The following is an 11,792-nucleotide window of genomic DNA, read 5'->3' as shown; positions in this document are numbered from 1 at the left end:
TTCTGTCAATGATCGATCGGGTTGAATTTGGATCAAGTTGTTGGTAAATGGTAGTAATTTGACTGTGGCACAAATGACATCTGAAAGCTCGCAAATTGTACCGTAGTGGCGAATGATCCAAGTCTGTGCTCAACATCTGTTTGTTTTCAACTTTGGAAACTAAAATTAATCATGTCTTCCTGGACTTCTATATCATTTGAGATGTTTATTAATATCTTATCATTTCCGATGTTTTGGACTGTGGAGCTCAGAGATAACCTGGTCAAATAGCTGGAGACAAAGTTGGCGTCCAGTGGCACTGTGGCAGTGATATCCGGAGAGAAATCGTCGTCTGTTTAACCTTTAAAATATAATCATGATTAGCATGGCCATTAAACAAATGTTCCTTGTGAAATTGGCACATAATAATTCGATCATTCACCGGAAGGCCAGAACCAAACGCGACAGCGTTGCTGTCTGACCGATCTCGACGATCTTGGACAGGCTCTTTGATATACAGGTTTATGACTTCTGAACAAATGGATAGCGAGAGGCGTGGCAAAGCCAGCTGAAAGCCTGAAATGGTGGTTGCTACTAGCTGTAAGTTGTAACAGCCTGCTAAGCGCACAAAGTCGTTGGCAAATTCAGAATTGCTACACCATATCACTTGTTGACTGGCGATACAGATTTCAGCCACTTTAAGAGCTGAATGAATGAGGATGCATAAGAGCAAGGTCAATAGTATAGCCACTACTGTCTCCCAAACATCTATAATCAATCTAATAGTTCATTCATACAATAGTTAACTATAAAAATATATTACACCATTAATACCTGGTCCCACCTCTCATACACACATAATATCTTAGAGTCCGTGTTGCAGCCGGCTACAAATCTGTAGCCTGATTTCTTCTCTCTCTTCTTTTTTCTTCTCGATATATGGTTATAGCCGGCTTATAGCCTGCTATTGTACCTGCTCCAAGGAGTCCCCAGTACATCGTCTGGTCAATAAAATCAAGGAAGTGGCAAAAACATTAAACATGGGCTTTCAGCAGGGGCAAAGCGTTTGCTTGAGCTACAATCGGCATTTGTATAGCTATAGTTACCTTTTTTTTTCAGCCCCTAGGGGATGCAAACCTTTCTTCCTTCTATATTAATTGAAACGGGCATCGTCTCGTGCCGGTTTGTTAAAAAAGAGAGAGAGAGAGAAAGAACAAAATGATGAACTAACAGTCGATCTGGCTTTCAAACTTGTTCAGAGTAAAAGTGATGAATCGACCATCCGGGCCAACACAAGCTTTATCTCAGACGCCGTCGACCAGCGATCAGTAAACTCACGAATAAAGCCATTCATGTGTGACTGTTATTCTGAAGACTGAAGAGATCAGAAATTGCACATGGAGTTAATTTTTGGGACATTTAATTATTTGCCACTTTTAAGATGTGTCAATTAAGAATTTGCCACTCGTTATCTATGACATGTGGGCCTTCATGTGTCTATGACATGTGGGCCTTCATGTGTCTATGACATGTGGGTCCAGTGGTAAATCTTTTAGAACCACTCGTAAGAGTGGCAAATAGTTAATTATTCCTTAATTTTCAGGTGAACATTGTGCTAGTTTTGTACTTTGCTGAATCCTGAACGACAGATAGCAAGACTGTAAAAAAATTACTATGTTAACAAGACAACTTAAAAAGAAGAAAGATGTCAGGAATTACAAAGTTCCTTTTAATTTACAAGGATTCTCGAACTTAAATATTTGCTGGAAGAGAATACAGGGAGCATGTTGAATTTGAGCTTCCAGCTATTGCTTGAAGTCGCCTTGGCATTGGAGGCATGTCGACTTCAACTAGGCCCTCGAGAATTTGAACCACTCCTCCCATTGTTGGTCGACTAAACTCATCGTCTTGAATGCACCAACATGCAACCTTGAAAGCCTTTTCAACTTCCTTCTTGTCGATGCCACCATGTAATTTGTAATCAACCAAACCACCCATATCTCCGTCAAGAAGCTTACACGCCACAAGCACCGGGAAATAAACGTCATGGTCACCACCACAAGGACATGAGGCATATGAGTTCCTCTTTCCTGATATTATTTCTAGCAACACCATCCCATAGCTGTAAACATCGACTTTTGTTGTAATAGGAACACCACTAATCCATTCAGGTGCAAGGTAACCCGCAGTTCCTCTCGTTGTAGTTAAAACTCGGCTAAAATCCCTTCCCAAAAGCTTTGCCATCCCAAAATCTGCAATTTTTGGACTGAATGAATGATCGAGAAGGATGTTCTCTGGTTTAATATCACAGTGTATGATACAGTCTTGACAATTTTCATGTAAGTAGGCCAATCCTCTAGCAATTCCGATGGCTATTTCATACCTAATATTCCAGGTAAGTGTAGTATTAGTCTGAAATAGTTGGTGATCAAGAGAACGATTTGGCATGTGTTCATAAACAAGCAACCTCCTGCCACCCTCACAACAGAAACCAATTAGTTTAACTAAATTGATGTGTTGGATGATTCCAATTGAGCTCACTTCGGCCCTAAATTGCTTCTCTCCTTGGCATGCATGGTCAAGCCTTTTCACTGCTACAATTGTGTAATCACTTAGAAACCCTTTGAATACGGAACCAAAGCTACCTCCCCCAAGCTTCTCTGTGAAATTGTTAGTTGCACGTTGCAAATCAATGTATCCAAATGGAATGATCCCATTGCAGAACTGATAATCCTTCCTTGTGCCACCTGATAGCTTTGTTTTATTCCTCCATTTCACGAGTAGTAGGATAACTAGCAGCAAACCAAATAAAGCAAAACATGCAGAAAGAACACCAATAACCATTCCTCTTTTATTTACCTCTTGACTATACAATTCTTGTGCAGCAAGACGAATGTGAAAGGTTTCTCCATCTGTATTGCTACTGCCAGTACATTGATTTTTTCTTATGTTAAGCAATTCATTGTGCCAAACAGAGCATCCACCATTGCTGAAGGAGTAAGCAGTGCAGGAGCAATTATTCAAGCAAACTTGTGCACACTCACTTGAACTGTCAACACTTCCTACATTCTGGGCGTTTGGGGGCAATCTAACACAAGGCATAGAATAGAACTTATCTGATGAGCGGGTTATGGTTTTGTTGCTGATGCAGTCTATTGGAGTATTTCTTGAGCATCCACCTGTTCGATCTTCCAGTACCCAATCCTCGAGCGATGTTATGGTGAAGCCCTTTATACAATTGCAATTTGGAAGCTCGTTATCGGTGCAAACTGTGAAAGGCCCACAAATTGAATAGACATCACATTGAGCTTTAGGTTGGGCATTGACCATTACCCAATCTTTTGATCCCTCAAGCCAAAGAAACGTCTTTGATTGACCTCCGACATCCAATATTTGACGGCTAACAATATTTTCATTTGCCAAATTATATGTAAAGTACTTCTCTTGGTCATTGTTCACAAATGATGGAATGAAAAAATTATGGCTTGCCATCTTTGGGATTGAGGATAAGTACTCGCCATTCCATGCTCCACTAGACCAATATGGCGTGGAGGAATTCACTAGTGCAAGAAAGACCTGATTAACACCAGTAGGGTCTAACTCTTCGCAATACATACCAGTAGCTGGGTCTACTAAGTTTTTCTTAGAAATAATACGACGGTTTAGGCCAGTGATCTTGTTCCATCCAAGCTTTGCCCCGGGGAAAAATGTATCTGTGGGGTAGTCAAAGCTCTCCTAGAAAACTTCTGAAGAGTTTGAGGGGTTTGTTAGGATGAGATTTCCACTACTCAAGAGAATAACGATGGTGTTATTTGTTGTGATGTTAGCTCGGGTAGACCAAAGGATGGCATTAGTTGAGCGGTTTAAGATGGCGAGATTTCCATCACGAAAGATCGTTAGCTCCAATAATGTGGGATCATCAATTGGCTTATCCCTATTTGCAACCCATGCAGGAGTTAGCGTGGGAACCTGATTGAACCATATTCCTAAGTACCACTTGTTAGTTTTTCCAGACGCTTTTGTATCTGTCTTGAAGAAGCCAAATGCATACCTGCCATTTTTCGAGACGAGCTTGTCATCTTTGGCCAACGTTTGGCCAGCTGAGATGGTGTCCGTCGTGGCAGAACTTGCTGGGATGCATAGGGAGAACAATAGTACTATGAAAATGAGGAGAGACATAGTGAAACTGTAGGATAGGTGATCACTGCTCTTCACTTCTTCTTGCATTTTATAGTAGGTTAATGAGGCCCATAGGGGATAATAAGTTAACAAAGGATACGCTTGCATAATGTTGGAGGGCAAAATGGTAACAGTGATAACATATCTGGACAGTGATGTAATAAGATCTTTTGTTATGCTTTGCAAAATATCCACGGCATGGAGACTTTGTGTGGAATTACAGTGGCTTTGACTGGGAAAATGACCCTGGGTATAGTGATGCAAAGATCCTGATGGTCCAGACAAAAAGAAAAAAAATCAACAAGTTTAAGTTACCACAGAATCTTGAACTGAACTTCAGCGTTATTGCGAGCTAGCAGTGCTGTAGCGGCAACGGCACGAACGAGAACCTGGTGTGTCATGCTCTGTTTGGTTCATGGGACTAATTCATTAGTCCCTTTTAGTCCCTAAGAATTTAAACAGATGTGACAAAAAAAAAAGACTAAAAGTGTATATTGGGACTATAATTCATTAGTTTCTCTTGGAGGTACTTATAAGAACTAAAGTGATAGCCTCTCTCTTCTCTGTCTCGGTCCACATGTCTTTAGTTCCTGTATCTAAACAGTAGGGGACTAAAGTTTTTAGTCTAGAGACTAATTTTAGTCTAGGGACTGAATGATCCATTCAGGGCCTTAGAACTTAAAACAGTCAGTCTCATGTTGCTTCCAGTTTCCAGGTCCCATTAATTCCTGGTCATAAAATGGTGCAGGGCTGGCGTATTAATTGGTGGTGCATCGTGTGGATTGGCTGCCTGATCAGTGACACTGATGGACAGATGACTATTGGAGGCGTTTTGGTTGGAGAGTGGAAATGCAAAGGGTAACGGAATTTGGAAGTGATTTGAATGGAGGGAATCCGATCGAACAAAACCCTGACTTTGTTTGGTCCTCAGGTGCAATGCAGCGTTGGAAACCATTTCCTTTCTGTTTGGAACGATCGATCACATGTAACTTGAGTCCAGTAAGTAGTGAATACTTAGCATCCAAGCTTTTGATGCGAATTTTGGGCACAACCATCGACCGTTAGGCCACTGGTCAGACATCCATCATCTATGATAAAGTACGCGATTATAATTTAACATAACCTAAGATAATAGTCTGACTTTACTATTATCTAGAGATGTTAACGAGACGAGCTCGAGCGAGCTCACCTACCTAGGCTCGAGCTAAGCCTGTGTAACCTTTAAGCTTCCAGACGAACTCGGTTCGAGCTCGACCATCAAGCTTAGTTAACATATATTTTAAGAATATAATCTCTAAATAAAAGTAATTAATTTCTATTTAGTTATATTTGTGAATAGAAGAAAAAGAATAAAGATAAATATATGATATTAATATAAACTATTTTATCGTGTGGATACATATAAATGGCAGCATATTTGATCTATTAGTATATAAAGTAAATAATAAAAATTATATATTATTAGGCTTGACAGGAGCCCAAGCTCGGCTAGTCTAGAGCTCGAATCAAGCTTAAATTGAGCCTAGGACAAGTCGAACTCAAAATTTTGTTTTTATAGCCTTACTATTTTATTAACACCTATTACAAATCCAAGTCCTAATTTATAATCGACTACTTAGATATATTCGACACAAACTCTAAAAGCATTATGTAACAGGGGGTGTCATGCTATTACTGAACTGAAAATTAAACTCAACGGTCTCTGAAATATACAGAGAGACAAAACTCATTATAACTTTGTACATAAAGTATATATGTTTTAAATCTGCAAATGCAATTGAGTTTGATTTTAAATTATTTGCAGGGTATAAAACTTACATTGCATCCTCTAACTCCTCCTCCTCCCTCTTCTTCTTCTTCTTAAGAATTCCCCCTCAATCCCCTTCAAACCAAGCAAAGCCTTCAAAATTTTAATTACACCAAACTCTAAAATTTCTGCATTTTACAAAACACGCAATTCGAACAAAAAAATCTCTAATAAGGAAAAAAAACAGCTAAACGATATTAAAAGATGATATGATTAACAGTTTCAGGTTTATGATAAAGTTTAGAAGCTTAATTATGTCCCTCCCTTTCAGTTTATTTTTAACCAGTTGAGCCGCACAAGGGATTCTGCCCATTATTGTTAGGTACAAAGAATTGTTTAATCTTCATGGGAATTCTACTCAACCAAATCAGATTCATTTCAGAGCCAATTACACCTCCTAAGGTAATCTGCCTGTGCAGGGATCATTGTTAATTGTATAGATCTTTTTTATTCCCCAGAGTTGTCCATATCACCTTACACTCTCCCCATCATGCCTTACATCTAGCAACTCTATCAAATCATTTTTGTCAGCCTCACTTGGGTTCCTCCTAAACTCTAACTTCCACTCACCAATCGCCATCATTAAAAAGCTCCTTACATTGTGTCCAAGCTGGATTCTATATAAGTTCGGACTATTTACTCTTGGGGATATTTTATCAGCCCATACATCTGTCAGAAATCTACAGTGTTCCATTTATACACTTTTCTTTCATCATATCTTAAGGACAATATCTAGCAAACAAATGGTCCGTATTGTTCAATCACACATATTTTATCATGCAGATTAAAGATATAATTCCTATAATTCCATAGTTAAGTCTTTTCACCTCTAGCTCTCCTTCATAAAGCTCATCTAGCATCTCCTTCACTACCTCCTTTATGTGTGCCCACATCTTCCTATAAAAACCTATAGGAAAGCCAACTGGGCTCCTTAAAAGCTCTTCCATACAAAAAGTTATAGTTAAAATCCAACTATATCCTCATCAGACATTCTTAACCTCTCATCCCACACTTCTTGCTGTTAGTGGATATTGTTCATGACCTCTTTTAAAAAGAGTATCTTGGAGTCATCATAAATTGTTCATTTGTGCCTATGATATCTGGTATTGTACCATCCCCCAATTGTAGAGAAAACAAATGCAACTCTTTTCGAATGATATTGTCACTCATTCTTGGAATTTCTTTAGAAAAATAAAGTATAACTTTCAGCCTCTGCACCAATTAATGATGCACACAACTATATTTGTGGGCACTAGGATTTGAATCCTAATGGGGTCCGAAGTCATGCATCCATGACTATATCACTACGCCAATGGTGCTTCCCTTATTCTTACGACACTATGGAGAAATTTAATATAAAAAGGTGCAAGGAGAAGGAATATATTATTACTTCCTAGCATCATTAGCAAAACCGCAAAACGATGAGATTTAGAATTAAGACTAGGGTTCAAACGTGGCCACAAGGGCGCAACGTAATGACCTTGCCATTGATCTCACTATTGCATGAATCATGGAGCAGATCCTGATCAGATGTTTGTTAGATCTGCCCACCCAAATTTCTACTAAATAATGGATAGCAAAATGGTAGAATATATCAAAAGTAGGTGATAAACAACTCAATTGAGAGAGAGAGAGAGAGACAAGGAAGATGGTAGGAATTCCAAATCCCCTTGTAGTCCTAGAACAATATAATAGTTGCAAACAATATGTCTGTCACTCAATACATATATTTGTATCAAAAGGAACTATACGTATTTAAAGGGATTCTTGAGCTGAAATATTTCATACAAAAGAAGCTAAGGAACATGTCAGATTTGAGCTTCCAGCAGCAATTGCTTCAAGGAGCCTTGGCATTGGGGGCATGTTGATTTCAACTAGACCCTCGAGAATCTGAACCACACCTCCCATTGTTGGTCGATTAAACTCATTGTCTTGAATGCACCAACACGCTACCTTGCAAGCTATTTCAGCCTCCTTTATGTCGATCTCACCATCTAATCTATAATCAACCAAACCACCCATATCTCCATCAAGAAGCTTACGGGCTACAAGCACCGGAAAATAAACATCATGATCACCGCCACAAGAACATGAGGTACGTGAGTTCCTCCTTCCTGATATTATTTCTAGCAAGACCATCCCATAGCTGTAAACATCAACTTTTAGTGTAATAGGAACACCACTAATCCATTTAGGTGCAAGGTAACCTGCGGTGCCTCTCACCATAGTCAAAACTCGGCTAAAATCCCTTCCCAAAAGCTTTGCCATCCCAAAATCTGCAATTTTTGGAATGAATGAAGCATCGAGAAGGATGTTTTCTAGTTTAATATCACAATGTATGATACAATCTTGGCAGTTTTCATGTAAATAGGCTAGTCCTCTAGCAATTCCAATGGCTATTTGGTACCTAATGTTCCAAGTTATTGTAGTTTTGCTCTGAAATAATTGGAGATCAAGAGAACGATTTGGCATGTGCTCATAAACAAGCAACCTCGTGCCAGCCTCACAACAGAAACCGATTAGTTTAACTAGATTGATGTGTTGGATGATTCCAATTGAGCTCACTTCGGACCTAAATTGCTTCTCTCCTTGGCATGCATGGTCAAGCCTTTTCACTGCTATAGTTGTGGAATCACTTAGAGACCCCTTGAATACAAAACCAAAGTTACCTCCCCCGAGCTTCTCTGAGAAATTTTTAGTTGCGCGTTGCAAATTAATGTATCCAAATGCAATAATCCCATTGCAAAACTGAGAATCTTTCAAAGTGTCACCAAAGAACTTTGTTTTACTCCTCCGTCTCAGCAATAACAGGATCAGTGGTAGCAAACCTAATAAAGCAAAACTTGCAGAAATAACCACTCCAATAACCATTACTCTTTTATTGGCTTTTTTACTATACAATTCTTCTGCGGCAAGACGTATGTGAAGGGCTTCTCCATCTGTATTGCTACTGTCACTACATTGACTTTTTCTTATGTTAAGTAATTCGTTGTGCCAAATAGAGCATCCACCATTGCTGAAGGAATAAGCAGTGCAAGAGCAATTATTCAAGCAAACCTGGTCACACTCACTTGAACTTTTAACATTTTCTATGTTCTGTTCGTTTTGGGGCAGTTTAACGCATGTCATAGAATAGAACTTATCTGAAGAATGAGTTGTGTTTTTATTGTTAGTGCAGTCTATCGGAGTATTTCTTGAGCATCCACCCGTTCGATCTTCTAGTTCCCAATCCTCATGTGATGTTATTGTGAAGCCCTTTATACAATTGCAATTTGGAAGCTCGTTGTCGATGCAAATTGTGTAAGGCCCACAAACTGCATAGACATCACATTGAGATTTAGGTTGGGCATAGTTCATTACCCAATCTTGCAAATCCTCATACCAAAGGAACGTCTTGGCTTGACCTCCAACGTCCACTATATGACGACTAACAGTCCTTTCATCTACCAAAGTATATGTAAAGTACCTCTCTTGGTCATTGTGAACAAATGTTGAATTAAAAACAGTATGGCTTGCCATCTCTGGGACCGCAGCAAAGTAATCCCCATTCCATGGGCCACTAGACCAATACGGTGTGAAGGAATTCAATGGTGTAAGCAAGGACTGATCAACACCACTAGGGTCTAACTCTTTACAATATACACCAGCAGCTAGGTCCTTTGAGTTCTTCCATGAGATAATACGACGGTTTAGGCCGGTAACCTTGTCCCATCCAAGCTTGGCCCTGGGAAAAAGTGTATCAGTGGGGTAGTCAAAGCTCTGCCATAAAACTTCTGAAGAGTTTGAGGGGTTTGTTAGGATGAGATTTCCACTACTCAAGAGCATAGCACTGGTGTTATTGTTAGTGATATTAGCTTGGCTAGACCAAATGATGGTCTTGGCTGACCGATTTAAGATGACAAGATTTCCATCATGGAAGATTGTTAGCTCTAATGAGGTGGGATCATTGATTGGATTATCCCTATTTGCAACCCAAGCAGGAGTTATCTTCGGAACCTGATTGAACCAAATTCCTAAGTACCACTTGCTACTTTTCTGGGATACTTCTACTCTTTCTGTCTCAAAGAAGCCAAGTGCATACCTGCCATTTTTCGAGACGAGCTTGTCCTTTCTACCCAATGCGTTGCCCATTGAGATGGTGTCCGTCATGGCAGCATTTGCTGAGATGCATAGGGAGAACAGGAGCACTACATAAATGAGGAGAGCCATGATGAGGGCCAACTGTAGTATATGTGATCACTGGTCAGTTCTGATTTCATTTATAGTAGGGAACTGAGGCATATATAGAGAAGTAGAAACATATATAGTAATCCCTCCGTTTCAGGTTATAAGACATTTTGACTTTGGTCAAAGTCAAACTACTCTAAGTTTGACTAATTTTGTAGAAAAAATAGTAATATTTTTAACCTAAGACAATATATTATGAAAATTTGTTCAATTATAGATTTAATGAAACTTTGCTGGTGTTGTAAAATATTACTATTTTGTCTACAAAGTTAGTCAAATTTAGAGTTGTTTGATTTTGACCAAAGTTAAAACGTCTTATAACCTGAAACGGAGGGAATGCTTATGTAATATTGGAGGGAAAAATGGCACAGTTGATACATGTCTCGTTGGTGATGCAAGATCTTTTGTTATGAATTGCGAAACATCCACGGCATGGCAACCATGTGTGACGAATGACAATCGTACCTACAATACTTTTTTCAGCTAGATTTCGATGGCGCAGCAATGCAAACAACCATCTAGAGACGGCCACATCAGAGAGGCACCGCCTGTTCTTTTCTTCTAAATGGCTGAATGGATGAATTAATAGATGACAACCATACCTTACATGAGCCTGTCAGTTTTCCTCTAAAAAGATATTATGGCTGTGTTTAGTTCACGTCAAAATTAAAAGTTTGGTTAAAATTGGAACGATGTGATGGAAAAGTTATAAGTTTATGTGTGTAAGAAAGTTTCGATGTGATAGAAAAGTTAGAAGTTTGAAGAAAAACTTTGAAACTAAACACGGCCTATAATGGAAGATACACCACAGTCAGACCATTCACACACACACCCATGAGTGCACACCTATACGAACGCCAATAAATTATCTGAGAAAGTAGAGACCTCCCGTATTACGGGAAATGTACTCATTTTGTACGGGCACATGTACTCATACCCACTGAAATTTTACATGCATGAATTTCTAAAATTGATGGACAATGACCTTAAACCATGGCGGGCTGCAGCGGTGATTATTGAGCCAAAGTCTTTATACAAGAAAGTGATGGCTTTTTCTTATACTCCCTACGTATTTTAATGTATGACGTTATTGACTTCTTACCAATGTTTGACCATTCGTTTTATTCAAAATTTTTGTGAAAATATAAAGATATTTATGTCATGCTTAAAGGATATTTGATGATGAATCAAGTCATAATAAAATAAATGATAATTGCATAAATTTTTTGAATAAGACGAATGGTTAAACGTTGGACAAAAAATCAACGGTGTCATACATTAAAATATGGAGGTAGTATAAAGATAATATATATCAATCCGGTCTCTACATCCCTTATGGATGTACAAATCCAAAAGTGATGGCTATTTGACACCGATCTTAAGTAAATATTCAGCAAACACGTACCTATTGTTTGAATCTCTGCCTCTGGTAAGTCGTGTAAAGTAAAGTACCCATTCGACTAGTCAGTTTTGAAGCTTCCAACTTGTTAGTAGTTGTTAACAGGTGACTCGGTAGTTTTTAGTGATGTGTAACAATATTGAGTGGCCAAAATGCAGTAGACTAGTTCTGAGCATGTCGACTAGCAAGGAGCACGATCTG

The 11,792-nt window shown here is 38.9% G+C and overlaps 1 protein-coding gene and 1 pseudogene across 1 annotated transcript; both read right to left on the bottom strand.

Moving 5' to 3' along the window:
• Window positions 1–2,093: 2,093 nt before the first annotated feature.
• LOC107280764 (G-type lectin S-receptor-like serine/threonine-protein kinase At2g19130) lies at window positions 2,094–4,194 on the bottom strand (annotated as a pseudogene).
• A 3,423-nt stretch (window positions 4,195–7,617) lies between these two features.
• Window positions 7,618–10,191, bottom strand: LOC107276251 (G-type lectin S-receptor-like serine/threonine-protein kinase At2g19130). The gene is made up of 2 exons (XM_015780263.3): window positions 10,047–10,191; window positions 7,618–9,689 (listed from the first exon to the last, which is right to left on the bottom strand). Exons 1-2 carry the CDS (start codon window positions 10,172–10,174, stop codon window positions 7,748–7,750), a joined length of 2,070 nt encoding a protein of 689 aa, XP_015635749.1. The 5' UTR covers window positions 10,175–10,191; the 3' UTR covers window positions 7,618–7,747.
• Between the last annotated feature and the right edge of the window lie 1,601 nt (window positions 10,192–11,792).

This window comes from Oryza sativa, chromosome 4 (genome assembly GCF_034140825.1).
Source record: "Oryza sativa Japonica Group chromosome 4, ASM3414082v1".
Lineage (NCBI taxonomy): Eukaryota > Viridiplantae > Streptophyta > Magnoliopsida > Poales > Poaceae > Oryza > Oryza sativa.
The sequence above is the reverse complement of the archived record's forward strand: the minus strand, read 5'-3'. Positions and strand labels throughout refer to the sequence as shown.